The sequence below is a fragment of the Microtus oregoni genome, unplaced genomic scaffold (assembly GCF_018167655.1).
Source record: "Microtus oregoni isolate MIOR12 unplaced genomic scaffold, Mior012 000062F_ref0000492, whole genome shotgun sequence".
Classification (NCBI taxonomy): domain Eukaryota; kingdom Metazoa; phylum Chordata; class Mammalia; order Rodentia; family Cricetidae; genus Microtus; species Microtus oregoni.
Window position 1 is genome coordinate 7,004,291 of NW_024543872.1, and position 25,564 is coordinate 7,029,854.

The 25,564-nt window shown below is 48.0% G+C and overlaps 1 protein-coding gene across 3 annotated transcripts in view; it reads left to right on the forward strand.

The window, feature by feature from the left end:
* Positions 1-728: 728 nt before the first annotated feature.
* Positions 729-25,564, forward strand: part of LOC121439651 (protein EFR3 homolog B) — an 83,600-nt gene continuing 58,764 nt past the window's right edge. For 2 of the 3 annotated variants that reach the window (XM_041640210.1, XM_041640211.1), the window contains exon 1: positions 821-968. In XM_041640210.1, the coding sequence (XP_041496144.1) occupies positions 962-968 (7 nt within the window). In that variant the 5' untranslated portion in view covers positions 821-961. Of the gene's footprint in view, positions 969-25,564 lie in introns of all 3 variants that reach the window. The other variant, XM_041640212.1, reaches the window with a different exon arrangement.

Here is a 25,564-nt window from a genome sequence, read left to right on the forward strand (position 1 = left end):
GATCGGGAAACAAACGAAAATCCTCCACCAAGGGGCAAGCAGAGAAATTAAGAAATAGCTACAGAAAGACCAGGGAACTAGAAGGCAGAAACGGCTTGGGGCGTTGGCCTGAGGTTTCTGCCCCTTTGTGTCTGCTTCTCATTCTGTCAGATCAGGTGAAAGACACCAAATTCAAATCGGCTCCTGGGCACCGCTGGAGAGGATGCTGGCTGCAAAGCTCACAAATCTCAAAAATCAAGCGGACTTCCTGCAACCCTTGGGGGTTGAGAGCGGGATGTATTTCCTGCATACCTGGCCCAGGTCGCAAGCACCTGGTCAGAGAGTCTAAGGACTGATTGCGCTAGAATTTGGGGACCCACGGAAGGAGAAGGATTATAACTCAATTTCTACTCCCTGAAGCCCGAGGCTTAGTCTGAGCAGCCTGGATAGAGTTGGAGGAGGGGGTGCACCTGCAGTTTCAAGAGCCCTGCTGACCTCGGAGGGGTCCTCAGGTTGGGGAACACGTCAGCGACCTGCATAAGGGTTGAGCCAGGAGCTGGAATTCAGGTGGATAATAATAGATATACTGGGTGACCGCGGCAACCAGAATCCTGGCTCCCGGGGGCGTCAGGTTGGCAAAAGGCGCGCCCCAGGCTGGGGGCGGGGGGCAGGAATGGGGGCGGGGTTCTTGAGGCAGCCCACCAGTGGCCAAGTGAAGAGGGCGTGGCGGGACACAGCTCCGCCCCCTGCGCGCTGCCTAGCCTGCGGACCAGAACAGGAGGCGGCGGCCAACCTCGGCGCTGAATGGGCGGGTGGCGTCCTGCTCTGTCCCGCCCGCCGCCGGCCCCTCGTCAGCTGCTCCCGGCGCGCCCGGGTCGCCGCTTGAGCCCGCCGGGCTGTGAATGAAAAGCAGGCGCGGCCGTGGACTACCTGCCAGCGACGCGACGACGCCGGCCTCCCGGGAGGCGCGCTCCCCGCGGAGATGTACGGTAAGGAGGACTCGGCGCCCCGACTCGGGCCCGCAAACTTCCAGGACGCGGACCTTTGTCCCCCGGAGTGGCCCCCGGCCAAAAGCGGGAGCGCCGACTTGGTGCCAGGCTGGCTGTTTCTGTCGCCCTGTGAGCGCGCGTCTGTGCCGAGAGGACAAAGATGCCTCGGGTCGGGGGACTATCTGGTCCCCTGAGGTCTTTCGGGTCGGCGCGTGCAGGCGCTAAAGGGCGGTGGTCTGTCGCCGGGTAGAGACTCGGATGGTGGAGAGACATCCAGCTTTGGAAAAAGCGAATGTCTCGTCAGCTGAGCCGACGACAAGGAGTGTTGGTGGAGGCGATCGTGTGACAGTATTTGCAGAATTAACAAAGAGGCTTGTGCTTAGGAGTTTGATGCGCGAAACTGGTCCAGGGTAGAGGGGAGCTGCTCGCTGCCGGCCTAATGCCCGGCTCCTTGGATGTGAGAGGTGGCACTGGCGGTGCAGGAGCTGGGGAGCAAGCTGTCGCTGGAGGCTCATCTCTCCGAGCTGGATGCACTTCGCCTCTACCTAACCCGGCTGTTGGTGGGATGCAGGCTTCCCAACTTCCAGATTGGCCTTGCAGAGGGCCGAAGGGAAGAGATGTAGCCATGTAGCTTTGAGGGTGTCTCTCAATCCCATAGCTACCGTCCCCACAGATGTGTGACAGTTCCAAGACTCTCAGGGTGCACGACTCTGCTGGTTCTGCTAGCAATGTGGATGAGGAAAGCTCTCTTTGGGTCCCACTTTGCAGCTCCTAAGAGTAGAAACACTGGCGATCTGGACCAGGCTAGGAATGGGCTGACTTGCAGAGCTTACCTGGGGTATGTGTGTGTGCGTGTATTCCTATGGACACGGTCAATTAGAGCCCAGGTTTCCAGTAGTTATTCTTGGGCCAACAAAAGAATTAGAGCCGTGTTCACTCCCTCTCCTACTGCAGGGTAAGGGCTCGGGCTGCACCTGAGGGGTGAGTGATCTAGAAGAGCATGTTCCCAATTTAACCCATCTCTAAGACTGCTGGCTGCCTCTGCAAACAGACCATGCATGAGTCACAAAGTTTGTTGGCACTGAGGAAGCTGAGAGCATGCTGGAAAGGCTCAGCAGTTGGTGGGCCCCCTATTTAGAAGACAAAGACTCAACTTTTGTATGCATCTCCTTCCCTGCCCAGTTGATTACACAGCCCCACTATGATCCCCATAGAGATACCAGCAGGTGCTCATAGCGAGTATTAATTCTCTTGGGTGGACCAAGTGGGGGAGGGGCAACTTGACCAGTGGGGATGCTGAAGGAAGGTGACTGGACTTGTACATTTGCCTGCTGGGAGGATGGAAGAGCCTTATACCTCTTTTATTCTGTCCCCCCCGCCCCCCCCCCCCCCCCCCCGCACACACTTCTTTTCTGCAGAGGGAGCAGCCTAAAGCTGCAGATCACTTGAGAGAAGCATGTGACTGCAGGGGCACCTGCAGCAGGGAAGGAGTTAGGACAGGCACATTAGTATGGGCCAGAATTAGCAGCCCTGGGTCACCACAGTACAGCTAGTAATGTGGTAACTTACTTCGGGTGTCTGAGAATTGGGGTGTGGGGATTCCAGGTCTGCTACTGTTGAAAGAGCTGGCTAGAACAGAAGGAGGATCTGGGGAGCCAGCCTTAACTGCGTGCTATTTTCAGCTGCACCATGAAATCTCAATTCTCTTTAATAATGTTTTTATTTCCCCAGATACAAACAGAGCAGGGACTTTACCCTGAATGATTCATAGAAAGATTGTGATGAAGGGCTCCTCTGGGTAGTTGCCTACAGCTCAGGGAAGTCACATTAGTGCTGGGTGGAAACTGCGCCTCCCCCCCCCCCCCCCCCCCCCCCCCCCGCAAAGCCTGGAATCTGGAGTTGTCTGGGAACCTGCGTTCCAGGGGAACCTCACCTGTCTGTCCGCGTTTTGGGGTGAAAGAAAGGGGCTGTAGAGCTCTTCCCTTCTCTCCTTAGAAGCCAGTGATATAAAGGGACATGAGTAGGGTCAGAACGAGAGTGTGTGTGTGTGTGTGTGTGTGTGCTTGCACACACGTGCATGCACACGCAAGCATTCCAGAGGCAAGTTTGAGGACAATCTGGGCTACGTTGTGAGTTCCAGGTTGGCAGGGATGCACAGGGAGAGACTATCTAGAAAAGAGAAAAACAAACGATGTGAGTGGTAATGGCACGTGGACTTCCTATGGATTGGTCTTCCCCCTAATTTCCTCAGTGGCTTGTCCAGGGTGACATGGGTCGAGTAAGGTAAGGTGACACCTGGCCTCTTGACTCAGTGCTGACCCTTGTCCCCCTTTCCCTAACGTCTCAGATGAATGCATATTATAAGATGCCTCTAGGCAGTTTACAAACTGATCGACAATAAGGAGGGGCAGAACCGGAAGCTGTAGAAGAGCTTTAGATACTTTGGTGACTCAGTCACTGTGTCTTGTCCTCAGGCTGTGTTCTCGCCCCTTGCCAGCTCCAGGCAGATCTCCATTTTCACCTTGACCTTGCTAACTACGGGCCACTAAACAGCTCCTGCTCGTCCTCTTCTTCCTTTTTGAGGCAAGGGTCACACTGGGTACCCCAAGTTAGCTTTGCCTCCCGAATGGTGGCATTACTCCTGTGGCGCTACATTCAGCCTTTCGAACTGTTTTCTTGCCCGTTTCCTGACCACTGTTCACGGTTACTTTCTAAAATCGCTCTCCAAAGGGACACCGATTTCTTCCTGTAGTCTTTTTTGTTGGTTTTCTCGAGACAGAGTTTCTGTGTGTAGCCCAGGCTGTCCTGGAACTCACTCTGTAGACAAGGCCGGTCTCAAACTCAGAGATCCGCCTGCCTCTGCCCTGACGGCTGGGATTAAAGGCGTGAGCCACCGCCGCCACCCGGCCTGGTCTTGATTATATTGTGAATGTGGATTGATAAGAGCCACGGGGGAGAAAAGTACTTTGTTCTGGGAAGGGGGGCAGGTCACCAGACAAGTTCCATGCCAAAGTGGATCCCATTTTCTTTTCTTTGGCATTATATAATGAAGCTTTAACCTATTCCTCTCACCTGGGCCAGAGCCTTGAGAGCATCTCATTCTCCTACTGAGGTAGATCGAGCCTCCCGAGGAGAGTGCCTCCAGAGACGGAGGGCAGTTGGCCACAGAGAGTAAAGAGAATAGAGAGGATTTCCCCACCACACTGTGGTCTGGGCACGCTGGTGCCACTGGAGCCAAAGCTGCTCTGACTAGTTCCTCTGTATCTTTGCCTCGTACCTCCCTCCCTGCTTTGTGAGGGAGAATGGCCACTATAGGGAGAGCAGTGGTGGTGTGGCTTTCAAAATGGTGCTCAGTACATCCCACATACACTGTACAGCTGCTGTAAATGGAGCAGAGAAACTGCAGGGCCAGGCTGACTCTCCCTGAGGTGCAAAGACTTGTCTTTGCAAAGATCTGTCTGCTTGTCTGTCTGTCTGTCTGTCTGTCTCTCTCTCTCTCTCTCTCTCTCTCTCTCTCTCACACACAGCACACTGACCCCACCCCCACCCCCGCATATCTTGAGCCTCCTGCAGCTCATGGTAGCAGGCATGGCTTCAACTGTGTACCCTCCCATTCATTACCTAGATCCCCATTCTTTAGTGTCCTTTGGAAGAGCCCCTGCGGGGAGAGCCTGTCTTCTGTCTCTTGCTGCTCACAGTTCAGTTATACATGCCGTTGTGCTGTTCTTTCATATCAATTAAAAACACGAAGTTAACATCACCTTACAGAAGATCTGGAAAAGAGAGAAAGCTGAAAATCATCCCTTCACTGCTGCTCCCTCAGGTCTATCTTTTGGCCTTAGGATTAGCTCAGTGGTTGAGTGTAAGGTTTGATCCCCAGTACCACAAAACAAACAGACAAACTCAAAAGGACAAACTGCTGAGCTGAGCAGTAGTGGCGGAGCACAGCTTTAATCCCAGCACACAGAGCCAAGCCTGGTCTACAGTGTGAGTTCCAGGACAGCCTGGGATTCGGAGAGAAACCCTGTCTCAAAAAACAAAATAAAATAACAAACTACTGAACAAAACCCACCCCCCCACCCCCCGTTTCTATGTTGTAGTGTACCTGAATGCTGTGACTTTGCCCAAATCCTTGGTCCTTTCCCTTTTTCCTTTCTGGATCTCTGCTGTGTTACTCTAGGCCACCAACAGTGAAAGTACATTGAGGACCCCCCCACCCCACTTTTGACCCCAGCTCTTCCCCTCAAGTAACCTTGAACTAGAGCTTTTCTTAGCTCACTCGAGGGTGCAGACACACACACACACACACACACACACACACACACACTCGTACTCTTAAAAAAGTACACCCACCTCACCATGAAAATTAATTTAAATGAGAGCTGCCCTCATCTTCTCCTTTCCTCAATTCTTCTCTGCTTCTTAATTTTATTGTTTGTATATATGTATCATATATGTGTATATGGTGGAGGGGACACCCATGCATGCTATGGCACATGTGTGACAGTCAGGGGTAGCCTCAGGTATTGGTTCTCAACTCCCACCCTGTCTTGTTTGCCCCTTCACTGTGTATGCCTGGCTAGCTGGCCTGTGAGCTTCCAGGTCTATCCTGTCCTTGACTCCCTTCTCACTGTGAGAATGCTGGGATTACAGCTGTGTGCTGCCATGCCTGGCTTTATGTAGGCTCTGGAGATGCGAACTCAGGTCTTCCTCTTTGGATGGAAAGGAACATTTTACCCTCTGAACCATTTTCCCTATACTCCTTTGGTTCTTAATTTAAGAAAAGAGGGTTGAGTGGTGGTAGAACATGCCTTTAATTGCAGCACTGAGGAGGCAGAGGCAGGCGGATCTCTGAGTTGGAAGTCAAGTCTGGTCTACAGAGTGAGTTCCAGCACAGACAGGGCTACACAGAAAAACCTTGGTTTGAAATACCGAAGGGAAAAAAAAGAGGAGAAAAGAAAACCCAAATGAACAAAAACTTATGCCTCATAGCTTAAGAACAATGCTTATTATGTTATTCCCCAGTTCAAACAATGGAAACGTAATTTTTAAAAATGACCTATGTTTTCCTTTACTACTACTAATGATCTTTCTAGAGAATCTGAAAATATAGCTAGTTATAGCAAACGCCTTGTTCTATGATTTGTTTACATGGTTGGAACTGCTCGTTTTACATAATTTCATGTTGTTTTTCCCAAATGGCACATATGCATCCTCCCCTAGCCCCAAATAAACGAAAACTTGCCAATTGTCACTTAAAATAGATATTTGAGAGGGGGTTCTTGTAGCTCAGTGGTCCAGGATGGCACTTGGCATGCCTGAGGCTCTGCATCCAGTCTTCCATTGCTTAGCTCCCTGTTCTACACTAAAATCTACAATAGCTGAGCTATGGTGGCCCACATCTTCAGTCCCAGCACTGGGGAGGCAGAGGCAGGTAGATCTCTGTGAGTTTGAGAGCTGCCTGGTCAACAGAGAGAGTTCCAGGACAGGCTCCAAAGCTACAGAGAAACCCTGTCTCAAAAAAGCAAAGCAAACAATAATAATAATAATAATAATAAATCTTAAAGAAATAAACAGTCCATTATCATTATCTGTAGTCACCCAATACCAGAGAACTGCCTTTTAAAGTTGTTTTGGTGTATTACTGCTGAATTTTTGTACATTGTGGTGGGGAGGGGACAAATGCCAGGGCATACTTGTGGAGGTCAGAGGACAACTCTGTGGAACTGTTTTTTTTCCTTCCACTTTTACATGGCTTCTGAGGATCAAACTCTGGTAGCCAGGTTTGCCCAAGCCCTTCCCATACTGAGTCTGTTTGGCAGTCCTAGCTGCTTTGTTTTTTTTTTTTAAACTAGGTGTTAACACCCTAGCAGCCTGGAACTCTATATAGACCAGGCTGACATGGAACTCCTCCTGCTGGGATTGAAGGCGAATACCACTTGGCCCCAGGCTGATTTCTAAAAGCTGTGGTACAGTACTGTGAATGAAGAAGCACCTGCTGGCCAAAGCCTTTTCTGAACTCTGGAACTTTCCCTTGGGCCATAGTCAAGGAATGACTGTAAGTGCATGAACATTTTAGGGACTTGCTACTATTGTCAAAACTGTAGCTTTCCTTCGGGCAGTGGTGGCGCACGCCTTTAATCCCAGCACTCCAGAGGCAGAGGCAGGCGGATCTCTGGGAGTTCGAGACCAGCCTGGTCTACAGAGCTAGTTCCAGGACAGGCTCCAAAGCCACAGAGAAACCCTGTCTCGAAAACAAAACAAAACAAAACAAAACAAAAACTGTAGCTTTCCGTTTTGTGTGGGTAACACTCCTTCTGGTAGTTAACCGAGTGCCTATCTTCTGGTACCCTCAAAGGCAATAAGTATGAGGGATTAGCGGTGTGGGTATGGCTCTGGTCAATGCTGGAGGAAAAGGCTCCAGTTAATACTCAGGGCTAAGGGTGTGGCTGATAGAACCATCACTTAGCATTCCTGAGGTTTGCTTTCCTTCTTATCTTTGTTAATCTGATCAAGGTGTTCATATCATTTTTAACTTACCTTCTGTGTGTCCTCCTCTATCACGATCCACCTTGATTTTTGAAACAAGAGCCTGAAATTCATTGGCTAGGCTGCCTGCCATTGAGCTCAAGGGATCCCCTTCCATCTCTGTCTCCTGAGAGATGGGATTATAGACATGTTCTACCATACCCAGCTTTTATGTGGGTGCTGGGAACCCTAATTCAGGTCCTCATGCTTACAAACTTCACCAACTGAGCCATCTCCCTCATCCCCTAATTTGTATTTTGTTACTGACATCTCCTGTGTTTCTAAGCACTTTATGTTTCAATACATTGTAAGACTTTGAGTATTTTATTTATTAAGGATATTAACCATTGGGTTCTTATTTGCTTGATACTGTATTCTGAAAATAGACAAAAACTATCATTTATTTGTGGTATACCAGCCATGTATGATATAATATCAAAGGGGACACAAAATAATGGGGCTTGTGTGTGGGGGGAGATTGTGACTTAAGGGACCAGTGACATGGCCCAGCAGGCGAAGGTGCATGCCACCATGCCTGAAAACTTGAATTCAATGCCCAAGACCTACGTGGTGGAAGCAGAGGACCAACTTCCTCTATTTGTCCCCTGACCTCACACACACTAAACAAATATATAGGTATAGTTTCATTTCTCGCATGTTTTACAAGGATGTGCTCAGTAAATGGCACAAAGTTTCTCTAACAAGGTGGGGCGGAGCACCGTCCTGCGGTCTGCCAGCGACGTCTTGAAGTGGCGGAGACTATGTGCTGCCTGACTCCCCTTGCCTAAATTCTACAGACTGGGATTAGTATTTCTGTTTCCAGAGTGAGAAAGCCGAGGCCTAGAAAGCGGAAGGAACTTGCCATGGCCACCTGTTTTGGATGAGGCTGAGATTTGAACTTGGGTTTTCCAACTCCAAATGCCATCACACTGACCCCAGAGCATGCGAACTTTCCAGAGGATAGGGCCTTCCCTTGTGGTGCTCACTGTACCGCACTCCCCCAGACCTGAACAAGGTTTCCCAGAGGGACACACTACCGTTCTGGGGTTCCAGGCCATCTACAGACACACTCTTCTGGATGGAGTCTGTTCTTACCGTTGTTTTGCTTTGTCAGGAAGAAAGGGCTAGAGGAAGAACCTTGGAGGACTGAAGAATATGTAAGAAAGACACAAAAACAGATGTGCAGTGGTGGAGAGGACAGGCAAGAGACGGCAGGTGCTTCACAGGCAGACAGAGCAGACTGGGGCTGTCACTTTCAAGACGGTCACTGTCAGGGGGTGTTAGGATGGCAGCGACCTTAGAGAGGACTCTGATCCTGGGTGCTGTGTGCCTGTAATTCCAGTCCAGGAGGCAGAGGCAGGAAGATCAAGAGTTCAAGGTCATCCTAGTCTATGGAGCAAGTGGGAAGTCAGCCTGATCTATATGATACCCTGATTTAAAAAAAAAAAAAAAAGAGTCTAGCAGCCAGTGTTTGGCCTGAACAGAGAATAAGAGGTGCTTCTGTTTGCCTGTGAACTAGAACTTGCCCTCCACCCTCAGGTCTAGGCAGACTTGGAGCAGGCGATGTGGAGCTGGCCTGTATCCTATGTGGATCTCATGCATAGACTGTGTACCTACATCCTAGATAGGCCTGGCTGAGACCGAGGAAGGGACAAACTGAATAACGTTGTCAAGTCACAGGACTCTAGACACTTAGTTCATGTTTCTGAATAAGTCTTGGGAGGTATGCAGGGCTGTCCCACTGCCAAGCTGATCCTGGGTACTGAGATTTCAGGCAGGCATGATGCTTGCCTGGCCCAGATTTCCTCATTTATACCCTGTGTGAAGGATTATCCCCAAATTACAAGAACACTAGTGCAGACCTTGCCTTAACATCTCTTAAAATGACATCATGCCATCATCCTACCTACTCACAACCAGCGCATGAAAGAAATTTCTAGAACAAAAGCATAGAAGAAGATGCTGGGAAAATCCAGAGCTCTACCACCAAGCCTTCTTCATGCCCCCGGGGTACTTTATCCTTTATTGTTACTTTGGCCATTTACACACCACAGTGAATGTCATTTATGTCCTTACACAACAGATCTGTGGGCCTCTTGCACATACAGCCTCTGTGGGGCAAGCAGGCTCAATCGTATTCAGTTTTGTGTGCTCAGGTGGAGAACTAGGGCAAGCGGTGAGAACTCACAGGTTTGCCCTGAACCTGAAAGCCGTCGTCTGTGTCATTCATGCCCACAAACATTCCTAGCTGCCCATCGGCCCATGCTTCCAGGGAATGCGTAGCGGTGGGGCTAGGGGGTCTTGCTGAGGTCAGACATAATCCTGAAATGATAGCCATTATGTGCCGTCCCCCTAATTGCGCTTTCCCACACTGGTGATGATTGCATAGAAGAACAGACCAGTGTATAATAATCTGGCTTCCTCTTCCACTTTGAGGTTTCGGTCTTAGGAGACAGCCCTTGGTTACTTGTGAGATGTGGTCAAGGAGGCCAGGCGTTTTCGAGTGTTCCTCCTGGGTTTGTAGAGACCAGCAACAATGCCACAATCTTTCTCTTCAAATAGGAGGGTCATCTAGTGGTGTAGGGGTGGGCAAATCTTTATCTTGATTTCTGTTCCCGTCACTTAGGTATTCTATCACAAAACGAAGATGGAGAGGCCCCTCGAGGCAAAGGCAGTAAATGTGATTCTTGGTGCCTGAAAGCACACGCTGGCCAGAATGTTCCTGATAAATGCCAGGCCTGTGCACCTTCAGTCTGGGAGCTGGGGAGCATGCACTGTGTGTAATAACCGGATCTCCTGTTGACGTTGAACTCCTGAGAGTGTCGGCCCTAGCTAGCAGGTCTGAGCCCGACAGCTGGTAAAGACAGGAAACCCATCTAACTGTCCGGAAGCTACTCCTTAGGACTGCTAGAAATGGCTCCTCCAGACAGTAGTCTTGGAGAACAGAGCTGAGTGTTCTAGAAAAGCGTGGGTGGTGCCGGCCACCGGCCACACTGTCCTTCTGCTTCATCAAGGACATTTCTGGATGCGTGGGGGCGGGGAGTTGGCCATCGGAGCCGATCCAGGCTCTGTTGCTGTGTGAATTTGGGCAGGATTCTCTTCCTCCCTCAGCTTTAGTTTTTTTCCATCTGTAAAGAGGAAGAGCTGGACTGGATGGTCTCAAAGGGTTTCCAAGCTTTTACAGCTTGCGAAGTGATTGGCAAAGCTGGTTTATCCCGACTCAGACTTCTGAGGCTTGTGTGCACCCAAAGCTGGGTAGGTAGTTGGGGTGGGTGGAGGGGTATAAATGAATGGTCTTAGTGGGAACCAGTCACTTTTTGTAGCCTGGCTTGGCATTGACTTTCTCACTGGCAAGTCAGGAATAATGACCCGTTGTACCCAGTGTCTGTTCTTGGCCCTGACCAATGGGATGGTCATGCTGACCTATGTGCTGGGCCTGGTTGTCTGGGGACAGTTTTCTTGTTTTACATAACATTCAAGTCTCATCCGAACTCCTGCTGGATGGGTGATCCTCTCTACATTTGTTCCCATGTTTAAGGATAATAAGATCCTGAAAGTTAGATGTCTTGTGATGTGCAGAGTCACCCATGGATGCTTGAAAACACCATTTCCAATTGGGCTACATCAAAATTCAAAACTTTGTGCCTCTAAGGACACTCCTAAGCATGAAACCGGAGAAGGTAACAGTGGGAGAAGATCCCGGCAGGTGATACATTAGATAAAGGATAAGCTGCAGGATTTATAAGGAATGTCAAAAGCTCAATAGACAAGAAAAACCTTGATTTTAAAACAGACAAGAGACTTGACTAGGGAGAGTGGGTACAGTGCTTGCCTAGCGTGTATGAGGGCCTATGTTCAATCCCTCATCGGAAGAAAAGACAGCTTCATCAACTAAACTTGTAGACTGAGGACCCAACAGAGATCCTGGGAAGACTTCCCGGAAGACTGCTCTACAGGCTAGGGAAGGAAGTGCCGCAGCTGAGAACCGAGGCAGGAGAATGGAGAGTTAAAGGCCATATACCAACTCAAAAAAACACGTGAGGGTGAGGGCATTTTTTTCCCATGTGTGAGTAGCCAACAAACACGAAACACAACTCAAAGCAGTTGTCATATGCTGCTCGTATCTCTTAGGGCAGGTGCTACCAAAAATGCAGGAAAGAACTGGGGGCATAATTAGCTCAGCTGGTAAAATTCTTACCTGATCCTCATATGAAAAGCCAGGCCCAGGACAAGAGGATCCCTGGGGTTTTCTAGGCCAATCTGCAAGCTCCAAGCCCTACATCTTAGAAAACAAGATCTGAAGGACCCCCAGATTGGGGTGCTGCTACTGGGAAAGGGGAGCTGTGTTTTTTGTTTTTTTTTAATTTTTTTGAGAGAAAGTAGAAACTGTGTAGCCCTGGTTGTCCTGGAACTTGTTCTGTAAACCGGGCTGGCCTCAAACTCACAGAGATCAGCTTGCCTCTGCCTCCCAAGGGCTGGGATTAAAGGCACATACTACCACTGCCCAGCCGGGAAGCCGTTCTTTTACAGCAATGAAGGGGAGCTATTTGGTCTTTTTCCACAGGCCGTTCGTGTGGAGTCCATACCTGGGTGGATGGGTGCACTCATCCCTGTCTTGCTAGGGAACAACAGGAATAACGTTGACAGTATAAGTTGTTTCTCATGAGAGTGGCTATTTCTGGAAGGTGTCATGGGTTACTGGGGGTTAGGCTTTAGGTGTTTGTATAAGACATCTTAGGTTGCTAGGGTCAGGCTCCAAATGGTCAGGGTCTCGTGGGTAAATATAGTTTTGAACTTTTGGCTCTACAAACAGACGAGTGGCTGATCAAAATGTGGTGTTTAGATATGATAGGACGTCACTCAGTTCTGGAAAAAAGAGGGATGGGTTATATCTCAGTGGTAGTGTATACATAAGACACTGGGATTCAATCCCCAGTTGCAGAAAGGAACAAATAAAAAGAAGAGACCCCCAACACAGTCTACATCATGGATTAACTCTATCTAAGGACATTGCTACAAAGGGAAGTAGACATTAACAAAGGGACTGATGTTTTTACTACTAAATCCTCATTGGACTACCAGCATTGTTCAATTTATAGGGACAGAAAATGAAAGAATCCAGGGCCTGGGGAGATGGTTAAGTTCTTGCCATGGAGACTTGAAGACCTGAGTTTGGATCTCAGAAACCACATACAAAAGCGAGTGTGGTGGTGTCCTCTAGTAACCCTAGTGCTGGGATGTGAAGCCTCGCAGATCCCTGGGGGTCCAAAGTGAGAAAACATGCTTCAGAAAACCAGGTGGATGGGATGAGGGAGAATGGAGAGGAGCTGCGTGGATAGAGAGCGTGGGGAGTGTTTAGTGAGTGTCAGTTTTGTCTTATTTTGTTTTTTTCTTCTTTCTTTCTTTTTTTTATCTTTTTCTTTTCTTTTCTTTTTCTTTTTTTTTTTTTTTTTTTTTTTTTTTTTGAGACAGGGTTTCTCTGTAGCTTTGGGGCCTGTCCTGGAACTAGCTCTTGTGGCCCAGGCTGGCCTCGAACTCACAGAGATCCGCCTGCCTCTGCCTCTGGAGTGCTGGGATTAAAGGCGTGTGCCACCATCACCTGGCGTTTGTTTTTTTCAAGCAACATTTCTCTGTATAACAGTCTTGGCTGTCCTGCACTCACTTGGTAGACCAGGTTGGTCTCAAACTCACTGATATCCACCTGCCTCCGCCTCCCAAGTACTGGGATTAAAGGCGTTAGCTACCACTGTCCAGCTGTTTTATTTTGTTTTTGTTTTTAACGAAAAGCAAAGATGGACGTGGAGATGGCTGTCCAGCAGCGTGAATAGACTTAATTCCACTGAAGTGCACTTTAAAATAATTAAGATGAGAAAGTTTTATATTACCTAATTTAAATTTTAAATTTTTCTCTGTGTGTCTGGGTGTTTTGCCTGCAGTATGTATGTCTGTGCACCATGTGTGTGCAGTGCCTGCAGAAACCAGAAGAGCACATCGGATCTTCTTGAACTGGAGTTATATATGATTGTGAGCCACCATGTGGGTACTGGAGTTGAGTTTGGGTCATATTGGAAGAGCAGCTAGTGCTCTCAACCGCTGGGCCATCTCTCCAGCCCCTCTCCCGTTTGAGGCAGGGTCACGCTTGTTGCTCACACTGACCTGCAACTCCTTGGCTCCATCTGTTGACCCCACCCAACCTCCCAAGTAGCAGCTGTAGTACCCAGCTTACATAAATTTTACTACCATCTTACAAAAGTTTTGTGAGCATGTGTGTGCACGTGATGTGTATGCGCGCAATGTGTGTGTGTGTGCATGTGGCGCCGTTTTCATATCTCCTCGCTCCCTCACCACTGGCCATGCTGATGGCTTAGCAACAATCACCTATTCTTTTGGGGTGTCTATAAATTGAGGCTCAGAAACAGACATCCTCATTCATATTCTTTGGATTTTCAGACAACTCCATCCCTAATTAAGAATGCTATCAAAGTGCCATTTTTAAAGACATGAAATTTTTACCTAAATCAGGTTAAGGGTGTGTCTGCTGCTGCAAGCAGACCGAGGGAAGATGGTCAGATCTGAGGCGTACGTTAGGGCTAGGGCAGACTGCTTTCACAGCAAACACACCCTTCACCTGGGGAGTGTCTCTAGGAACTGGCTGGTATCCTGGGCAGCAGAGCTGAGGTGGTGGGAGAGGCCCACATGGCTGCTGCTGGGGAAGGAGAGCCAGGCATTCTCCAGAGAAAAGCCATGCAAATTCGGATCTTAATTTCAACTGAGCCGCTGGTCCTTGAATTATGGGTTGATTTTTGATTGGACTACTTTGCAAGGGCAGCTCTGTTAGCCTGCTCTGAAGTGAGTGTGAGTAGCAAGCCTGGAGGAAGGGGGAGGGCAGGAGGAGGAGGAGAGGGAGTCGGGAGAGAAGATGAAACTAATGCTCCACCCAGGAACGGTGATAAATACCCAGGTCCTGGCCTTGACAGAAACACTCTGGAGCTCCAGCCATGGCAAAGAGGACCGTGGATGATGTTAATTTACTTTAAATTTTTTCATAGTTTGTATAACGAGCATTTTAATATCGGGGCATAAATATAATTAAAAGTATTCTTCATCACCAACAACCTTGTGGGTAGTTATCTGGAGTCTTCTAATTATGTTTAAGAAGTAATTATGTGAGGATTCATGCACGAAAATTCTATGTGGATAGGATTCATCCTCAGCTGGATGCAGGCATTGGTTGGGAAGGTGAGCTTTTTAGGGACTGGGAGATGTCCTGTCTTTTGGGTGGTTGGTTAATTCTTCAGACTCTGCATCTTTTGCATGTTAATGATATCACAGTAAATGAGTAGGAAAACCCAGGAAAAGCAGAAACCAGGCATACAGACAATCACAAGGCTGTTCTGTAGCCCAGGCAGTGGGAGTGCGGGGAATCAGGGTCTGTGCCAGCCTGCACCATGACTTTTACCCATAGCCCAAGATGACCCTTGGCACCCTAGTCAAAGGGCTCATTGAGAGCTGTCGGCCAGAGCCCATGATACAAGGCAGCTAGCAGCCTGAGCACCAAGCACAGGAAGCCGACCCTGGAAGTTCAGTTCGTTGGCAGCTGGGAGGCTGATGGTGCTGGCAGGGTAAGTGGGCAGAGGGCCCACAAACAGGGCTGACTTGGCGGACAGTCTGCCTTGGGAACAGAGAGACTGACATGGCTGACTTTCAGGGGACCAAAAATGACAAGGCCTGGCTCTAAGAGGCCTTTAGCACCGTCTCAGCCCAAAACAGACGTGACTGAGCAGATCCAGCTTGTGGGAAAGACTGGCTTTTCCATTTCCTCCTTGGGGCTTCAATGACAGGTTCAGTCCACAGTGATGTCATTCTTCTGAGGATGCACTTAATGGACTTGCCTAACATCTTAATAATGTGCTGACTGGTGACATCTCTGCACAGACACCTGTGTGTCCATGGCTAAGAGATGAATCTTTCTCTGATGACACACTGGAATAAGTAAATCTCAGTGTCTCCCTTTCAGCCATCAGGATAAGTATAAAGACCCCCAAGAGACCCATCACTTTGGGTTTGAATTCAGCTGCTTTGTTAACATCTGGGTGTCTTTGAAAATATCTGCTTGGTGTCTTATTTTCCCCGTCTGTTAAATGGGACAACAGACCCACCTCGGTGGCCTTGGGAGGGCTAAAGAAAAAGGCATTCAAACCGCTTAAAGAGTCCCTGACACAGTGCCGTGCTGGCGAGCGGTAAATGGTGTGGAGGTTACTTAGGAGAAGCTGCTACACATCTTCCCGTCAGTCAGTCCTTTATGATGACAAGGCCCCCTCCCCGGGGGTCTGGTGATCTGCTTGAGAGGGAGAAGACACCTCGCCTCATGGAGAGCTGTCGAAGGAGCTGTTTTTCCACTCTGCGTTTTGCTACTTGCAGCATCTGTTGAGAGACTTTGTGCCTCAGTCAGGTGTAAGAGAACGTTCATGCGTATCAGTGCTGCTCCATCGAAAGTGGGTCTTTGCTCTGCTTGGGCCTCTGCTTACTTGGCATTTTTAGTAGGGCTCAACCTAGTATTTTGCCCCCTCCCCACCCCAAAATTTCGATACTTCTCATTCAGTTTAGACCACCCTCGGCCCTGACTTTACGTTTTATCTGCGCTGGGCACAATGCCTGTTTTGTGTTCTGGTGATACACACATGATGCAACAGACTCTCCGATTAGATGGTTGGAAGCCTAAATAATTGATCTCAGATTCTTGGCCTGCCTGTAAGAGTCTGTGTCTCGAATCTGTTGGTCATCTGTACAGTCAGAGCGCTTGTTCTTGTCCTCAGTCAACTTGGCAGCACGACAACAAGGCTTCCTCGGGTTTCTACATCCGTTAGCAGAGTGAGTAGCCCTGCTTTTTCTAGGCTGCCTGTTGACCACAATAGGAAACTGGGTATATTTTAGGAAAGAAGAAAACAGAGATGTGTTGTACATTCCAAATCCTGACCCCTGGCTCCCAACTTTAAACCGAATCGCCGGTGACATTGCTGACGCTCTGGTGTTTGTCTGCACTCGATGTTGGTGCCACAGGCTCTCTGAGAGTGGAGTTATTTGTGGGGATGCTTTTTACGGCACAATTCGTGTGAGCTGGAAGGAACAAATAGAGCGTTGCAATGTCTCAAGGTGTTCAGATGAATGAATCCCCACGAGAAGCTCGGATCACCTCACAGAGAGCCAGACACACACGTATGGAATTCCTTACACCTGAGCTCCCATTTGTCGTCAGTCATGGGGCTTAGGAAGCTCACAGAACACTTCCATAGATGTAACCGATAGACTGCAGATCCTGGTAAATACTGTCTATGAAGTGAGGGCTTATTAGCCATCCAATCATTGAGTAAAACACCGGCTCTTCTGTGTAATTTGATCTACACAACTCCAAGAGAAGTTAGGGGTCACAAGGCTCTAAGTTGAAGCCAGAAGGTGTTGGGCCATGTCTCAAGTCCACCCTGGCCCAGGGCAGAGAGGTTCCCGACTGTCTGTGCAGTTGACTCTTGGAAGCAACTGCAGTCCCAGGGACTCGCAGCTGGCCAGGGTGTGCAGCTTGGAGAAGCATGCCCCTCCCTGGTCTGCAGAGCTGTCGTTACACCTGGAATTTGTATGACACTTGAGTGACCTCCCTGAGCCAGCAGCCATTGCAGTGAGTGACTCTCTGCCCTCCTTTCCTAGTCGTTCTTTTTTTCCAGTTTTTCAAGACAGGGTTTCTCTGTGAAACAGTCCTGGCTACCCTGGAACTCGCTTCGTAGACCAGGCTAACCTCGAACTCACAGATATCCACCTGTCTCTGCCTCCGAGTGCTGGGATTAAAGGTGTGCACACCACTTCCCGGCTCCTGTTTGTTCTTTACTTTCTCTGTCGGAAATCCCCATGTCACTCCCTGCTAAGAGCTCTCCAGGAGATGGCCAGTGGAGGCTCGACGGCCAGGCCCCATAGAGACTTCTCCTTCCCTATTCTCACTGTCTCTTCCTCTCTGGCCATTGTTCCTTCTTGAAATTCACTTTCCCAAGTGGCTCAGTGGTTAAGAGCTTGGACTACTTTTCCAGAGGACTCAAGTTCAATTCCCAGCTCCCACTTGAGTGGCTGATAGCTCAACTCCAGCTCCAGGGGACCTGACACCTCTGGTCTCTGCTGGTACTACACCCCCACACAGACATAGACACATAATTCAAAATCATAAAAATAAATATTTAAAAAATGATTTAGCCAGGCGGTGGTGGTGTACACGTTCAGTCCTAGCACTTGGAAGGCAGGGGCAAGCAGATCTTTGAGTTCAAGGTGCCAGCCTGGCCTACAAAGTGAGTCCTAGGAGAGGCAGGGCTACGCAAAGAAACCCTGTCTCCAAAAAACAAAGGAAAAAGAAGAAAAGGCCCCTCATGTCCTCACTGTGTGTTGGTGGGCTCTGCTTCTTGTGGTCCAGCTCATCCATGTCACACACTAGGAGAGCAGAACAATGCTCTCCCGTCTGCATCTCCCGCCCTGCTCTGCTCTAATGCCTCCCATCTGCACTGGGTGGCTGTCTTGTCAACCTGTCACAAGTAGGATCACCTGGGAGGAGGGAACCTTAACTGAGAAAATGCTCCCCTTCCCCTTTCGCTTGCTCATTACTGCTGCCCCTGTCCGTGGGAAAGTCTGACGTCTGCTGGTCTGCTGACACACCTGGCTCCGACATTGCCCTTCATTCTGGCTGCTTGTGCACATGCTGTCCCTCCACGGCTACAGAACTCTTTCCTGTTTCTTTTTACCGCCATCGGTATCTAAGGCACATGTGTGGGAACAGATAAAATAACTTCCGGGTCACAGATCAGCACCTTCAACCCAAAATTTCAGTAAGAGCTGAGCTGAGCTAAAGTACAGAAAAAATTATGAGACTTTCGGTTTAACTTTAAGAGACAATGAGAGATATTAAACTTTATACTTATTTTAATTTAGATGAATGATCTATAGAACATTTTCCCTTGGGGGCAGAACACAACTAAAAACTAAAGCCCCAAATCTGAGCTGTCCGAGGGAACGTACTAGAAAGACACAAGTGTTACCTGTCTTTGCCGTTCAATATAGTATCTGCTAGCTATGCATGGCTGGTTTTTGTTTATGGTTTTTTTTTGTAGTTTAAAACATAGTTTTAAAATTTAGTCTTTAATTGATACATGAAGGCGTAGCATTATACATATAAATGGGGCACCACACAATATTTCCATTGTACACTGTATAATGTTTAAATCTGGTTAAACTACTGGTTCAATTGTTTGTCATTTGTTTTATTAAATTGTGAGTATATGTGCCTGTGCCTGCTTGTCTGTATGAGCGCCATGTGCATGCAGTGCCCTCAAAAGCCAAAAGAGGGCTTCGAGCCCCCTGGAACTGGAGTTATTGGTTTTAAGTCACCCAGTGAGGGTACTGGGAACCAAACTTGGGACCTGCGCAAGAACAGCAAGTGTTCTTAATCACTGAGTCATCTCTCCACCCCCCAAGAACTTATTGTTTCTTTATGGAGAAACTGGGAAGCAGAAACAAAAATAATTTCACTGTGTAACCCTGTCTGACCTGAAACTCACTACATAGATGAGGCTGGCCTTGAACTCACAGAGACTGCCTGCCTCTGTCTCCTCCTCTGGCTTTTTAACATATATAAACACCTAATTGTCATTGCCCTATTGCAGTACCACACACTGCAACCTCTTCTGGTCTAGCTGTAGTTTAGTACCAACTGGTCTTCCAGTCTCGTCTCGTCTCTGGCTATTGAACACACAAATGAAACTGATATACTTAAGGGGCAGAGTCTTGATTTGTTTTCTGAGACAGGATTTTTCTGGTTAACAGCTCTGGCTGTCCTGGAACTAGCTCTGTAGACCAGGCTGGCCTTGAACTCATAGAGGTCCTGCTGCCTCTGCCTCCCAAGTGCTGAGATAAAAGGCGTGCGCCACCACTAAGCTTAGCAAGATCCCTTCTCCGTGTACCACCAGTTACTCAGGGGACTGAATTGAAGGGTGAAAAATTTGAGACCAGCCTGAGAAACTTAGCAAGATCCCATCTGATAAACAGATAATAGTGAAATAAAACTTAAAAATGCAAGTGACTGCTTTCGGCCGCGGTAGCCATCTTTCAGTAACTCGTCAAAATGACAAAGGGAAAGAGGAGGGGCACTCGCTATATGTTCTCTAGGCCCTTTAGGAAACATGGAGTTGTTCCTTTGGCCACGTACATGCGAATCTACAAGAAGGGCGATATTGTAGACATCCAGGGAATGGGCACTGTTCAAAAAGGAATGCCCCATAAATGTTACCATGGCAAAACTGGAAGAGTCTACAATGTCACCCAGCATGCTGTGGGCATCATTGTAAACAAGCAAGTTAAGGGCAAGATTCTTGCCAAGAGAATTAATGTGCAGATTGAACACATCAAGCACTCGAAGAGCAGAGACAGCTTCCTGAAGCGGGTGAAGGAGAACGACCAGAAGAAAAAGGAAGCCAAAGAGAAGGGCACCTGGGTTCAGCTGAAGCGCCAGCCTGCTCCACCCAGAGAAGCACACTTCGTGAGGACTAACGGGAAGGAGCCTGAGCTGCTGGAGCCCATTCCCTACGAATTCATGGCCTGATGTACAAAAAGAAATAAAAGATCTGGACTGTAAAGGTTTTTTTCTTAAAAAAAAAAAAAAAGCAAGTGACTACCGTACTGTGGGGTGCACTCTGAGACCCCTCCCCCTTCATCAGCCGGTCACCTAGCTCCAGCCAGTAGCCAACAGTACCTTGTGGTTTGGGTCCGTATGGATCTTTCAGCATTTATAGCTTGTTTTACACACACATATTTACACACATGCCACGTTTGTTGCACACCAGTGGTGTCTATTCTGCAGCTCTCTTTTGAATTACCAGGGTATTTACAGAGCTGTCAGAGGCAACACTCAGTTCAATGTCCTTTTATCGGCTGCCGCGAGGACATTCCCTGCTTTGGTAACCTAGTCCTCTCCTGAGGAGCATTGCTCTGTTTCCAAACAAAGCCACCAAGGCCACTCCTGACCTGTGGCAAGTGAGCTGAGATAGATATGGAGTCATGGAATGTCTAGGTTTCCATATTGTGTCTTGGGTTCTCTCATCCCAGTTTCCGACCCAGGCAGGGTCAGGACCCCTGTGAGGTCAGCCCTGAGAGTCTGAGACGCCACCAAAGCGCCAGCATGTATTTTATATTAGGAAGCTGGCAGCCGTGTCCTGCCCTGGTCATTTATCACTCCTCATGCTGAGAAGCTAAAGCCTAGATTCTATCAAAGGGACGGAGATGAGGTCTGAAAATACTGAGACATCAGCAACAAATCACGATGACACACAGGACACACAGACTGCAGCCAGCCCTCCTGAAAGCTGGGCTGAGCGCGGGCTCCAGGGAGATCAGAATGCTTATTATTACCTTGTTTTATGTTGGAGACAGTGTCTTCTCATGTAGCCCAGGATGGCTCAAACTCATGGCAATCCTCCTGCCTCAGCTGCCTGCATTCTCGGATAGTAGATGTGTACCACTTCGCCTGGCTGGCTAGGGTCTTGTTTTGAAGTTAGATTTCTCAGGTTAATTCACCATACTCATTTTGGGGCACAAGCATTTTTTTTTTTTAAAAAAAGTAGTTAAAGACTCACATATTGCAAACATCTGGGTGTTGAATAAAATAAGCATCCATCATGAGCTGTGTACCAGGATCACTCTCTAAGTGCTCTACAGAGACTCGGTGCGTGATGAGGAAGCCAGCATGATCACATTGAGATGGGATGTCATTTCCAGCTTCTAAGGGACACAGGGCACTCTCTCCAGTGTTTTCAATTCTACCAACCTGCCTTCCCTGTTTGCTGGAGGCTGAACTCAGGGCCTTTTCTGTCAGCACAGTGTTCCACCACTGAGCCACACTTCCAATATCTCCTGAACTAATTTCAAAGCACACTGAAATAGACTTATTAGGGATTCCAGGTCAAGTTTTGTTTTGTTGTTTGGGGATATTTTAAGACAGGGTTTCTCTGTGTAGCCCCGGAACTTGCTCTTTAGACCAGGCAGGCCTTGAACTCAGAGATCCACCCCACTTTGCCTCCCGAGTGCTGGGATTAAAGGTGTTGCCACCACTCCTGGTTACTGAGGGCTTTTGATGATCTTAAAAACTGAACCTGAAGGCTAGGTGTGGTGGCGCACACCTGTACTCCTAGTTTGTGGGATGCTGAGTTGCAAGTTCAAGACCAACTCAGATGTCACAACAAGTCCACAACCAGACTGGGCTACCTAGAAAAACTCTCTCTCTCAATGGTAACAGTTCAACACTGGAGGAGGTGCTGATGGCCGAGCTGGATGAGGAATATAAGGGTAACCTTGCCATTTGAAATGCAGGCTCCTGCAGCCAGGACTGGGAGACACCTGCGACCATCTATCCAATAAAAACCCGAGAAAAGGAAGGATGAAAGCGTGAGCAGGACAGGGACACAGAGGCATGGATGCGGCTTCTCTTTCTCGTGGATAGGCTCTAACGGTGTGCGCACGACATTGAGACGTAGGTTCAGGAGAGGCTTAGAGGGTAAAGCACTTGTCACGCAAGCCTGATGAGCTGCTTTTGGATCCCCAGAACCCACATAAAGAGCCAGCGTCGCTGTAGCATGCTTCTGTAGTCCCAGAGCCTGGGCAGTGAGATGGGAAGCAGAAATGGGCAGATCACCTGGAAGCGCTGAGGTCACATGAGCGGAAGTAAGCTGTGCAGTGACAAAAACAAGAGAGACTCTGACTCAAAATGAAGTGGATGACAAGAACCAAGCCCTGAGAGTTGTCTTGACCTCCACACATATTCTGTGGTATGCCTGCACCAGTACTCACACACATACCATATATGTGTGTGTATGTATGTATGTATATATGTATGTGTATGTATATGTATGTATAAACACACATATAAATACACATAAATGCATGCCCAATGTCTTAAAATTCATCATAGTCTGATACCCCAGCAATCAACCTTCTTCCCTTTTGGATATCCTCTGTCCTAATTTAATAATTAGATACAGTTAAGTGTGGTACTAGTTTAGCTATGAAGTGTCCTTTTCATGTATTAAAGGCTCAATCCCCAATTGCTATTGTTCTTTTGAGAGGTTCCGGAAACTGAGGAGGTTGGCTCTAGTTGGAGGAAGTTCCTCATCGTCCCAGGCCCCTTTATGCCTGTCCCTCTCTTGCTTCTGGGTGCCCTGAAGCATGGAGCCTCTGTCACATGCTCCTGCCACCATAATGTGCTGCTTCATCAATGTCCAGGATGCACACGCCCAGGACCGGGGACTGGCCCCTCTGAAACCGTGATCCACGATAAACCGCCCCTTTCCTAAGTAGTTCTTGTTAGGTCTCTTACCTTGAGACAGCCTGATACCCTCCCCTTATCCCACACACCACCCCATGTACCCTCCCCTTATCCCACACACCACCCCCACTGGATACGTGAAACAGTAGATGGTACTGAATCTTTTTGTTTGTTTTTGTTTGCTTTGCTTTTCAAGAGAGGGTTTCTCTGTGTAACAGTCCTGACTGTCCTGGAACTCACTCTGTAGACCAGGCTGGCGTTGAACTCACTGAAATCCACCTGCCTCTGTCTCCCAAGTCCTGGGATTAAAGGCGTGCACCACAACTGGTTTTTGTTTGTTTGTTTGTTTGTTTTGTTTTGAGGGTTTTTTTTTGTTTTGGTTTCTTTTTTTTGATGGTATGGAATCTTAAGTAGCAGTGTCTTATTTCTATAAAACATACCTTGGATACATTTAGTTTATAAATTAGGCACAGTGAGCAATTATTGACAACAATTAAATAGAACAACTATAATCACATACCATGTGAGTTGCCAGCATTGCTACCTTTGCACTTGAGATCCATTATCAAATAAAAAGGCTTAGTCAAGCACAGGCCTTGCAGTAGTCAATCAGGACGTCTGCTGTGTGGTTATCTGGAGGATAGCGTATACCATGTGGATTCGCTGGCAAAGAGGTTATCCACATCCTGGCCTGGGTGGAGGGAGACCCCCATGAGATTTCATTATGCCACTTGGAATAGCATGCTATTTAGAACTTCGGAGTTTTACGTACTTCTGCAGTTTTCCTTTTAATGTCTTCGCACCAAGATGGACCTTGGGTAACAAACCTCAGAAGCTGCAGACACCCAGGGACTGTTGTATATTTTTTTATTAAACATCCGAGCCCTAGGAATTTTTCCATGGTGTCTCCTTGTCTTCAAAATAATGCCAGTGAAGTTTGCACTTAAATTATTTATTCAAACACATTTCAGCCATCTGGCTGGGTTTCACTGGGAATGCCTTTGTTGGCAGACATCACAGTGAAAGTATGTCTTGTGCCTATGTTTGGGGGAACCAGCAAAATAGATTACCAATGTTGGAAGCCTCTCTCTATTGTTTTCCCTGAAGACTCTGTGGTAATTTTCTGAACCCAACTCGCCTTGTGTCTCATGCCTGTTTCTCAAACCTCGCGAGGCACTCTGTTGATATGAGAGTATTGATATTGTCGTTCTGGGCTGTCGAGATGGCTCAGTGAGGAAAGACACTTGGTGTGTGAGCTTGGTGACCTTGGTTCGATCCATGGGACTCACGTGGTGGAAGGAGAGGACTGACTCCCACGGTTGCTCTGTCCTCCACATGCTTGCCCCTGCTCCCATGCATGCTAGAAATGAATAAAATAAATTGAAAAAGTTTAAACACACTGGATTTTTAAAGATATATATTGTCATTCCCGCATGAGTGGGATGCGTTCTAATCCAGCTCTCAGGACCAGTGTGGCTTCCAAAGCATCCATGGAAATGGAGAGTCACCATTTTGGTTGGTAACCCCAACCCTTTGGCTTCTCTTTTTCTATGCTGTTAGGCAGGGTTTCGTCCTCGGCTCCCCATCGCTTTCTTCTAGGCCTCCCTCCTGGCTCCAGCTCCTTGTAACAGCTTCCCTTCTGATCACTCTACACTTGAATCCATAGTCAGGTTTCTCTTCTGAGAGCCGAGAAGTCACCCCCTGACACACACACACACACACACACACACACACACACACACACACACACACACACACACACCATACGCTGGACTTCTTCTCCTCATTAACCCAGCAAGCAAAGCACCCCCAGTCTGCAGTCCTCACCTGTTCCCGTGGGGACCTATCCTCTCCTGAATATACAGTTCAGATGCTTGAGCCTTACTTCTGCATGTACCTTTGGACTCTTGAAATTCATCCTCAGGGAATACTCTAGGAAAATGATGAGTGGCGGTAGCGAATGCCTTTAATCCCAGCACTGGGGAGGCAGCGACAATCGAATCTCTGTGAGTTCAAGACCAACCTGGAACAGCTAGTTCCAGGACAGTCAGGGTTACACAGAGAAACCCTGTCTCAAAAATATAAAATGAATAATAAATAAATAAACGGGAACAGCTGTACAGGCCTAGTCGTTCCAACATTATTTTTTCATGCTGTTGCGTGAAGATGTAAGTAAGCTAAATGTCAAAGAATTTGAAAAAAAATGCAGTAATTCTTGTGGGTCTCCCTGGAGTTTGAAACACCCATTCAAAATGCTACTTGACAAGGGGAGGAAATGCATATAAAATGGGAAGGAGCCCACTTAATTGTGGGAGTTACGCTGCGCACCTCCTGGGGACGAGGAAGCCTGCAGAGGGCTTGAATGAGGCGGCTGTGTCACATATAGCTCTAGCCTAGTTTGGTGAGTCCTCGTTACCTTTATCACATTAAACTTTAAAATTTATTAGGAAATATAGATTGCTAGGTAGCTGTAAAGAAACATACAGCGAAGTCCCATGTGCTCTTCACACAACATCCTCTAGTGTTGATATGATGGGATAATAGGGTTCTGTATAAGGAACTTGACATTGATCATTGGTTCCGTCCACAAAAGTGATTTCAGTTTCCTCACTTATTGATAACTTATTTACTGAGTGTGTGGGAGTCTGGGTGGGTGCAAGCATACTACATAAAAATTGCCGTGGAATCAGAGGACAACCTGTGGGAGCTGCTTCTTTCCTTCCACCAT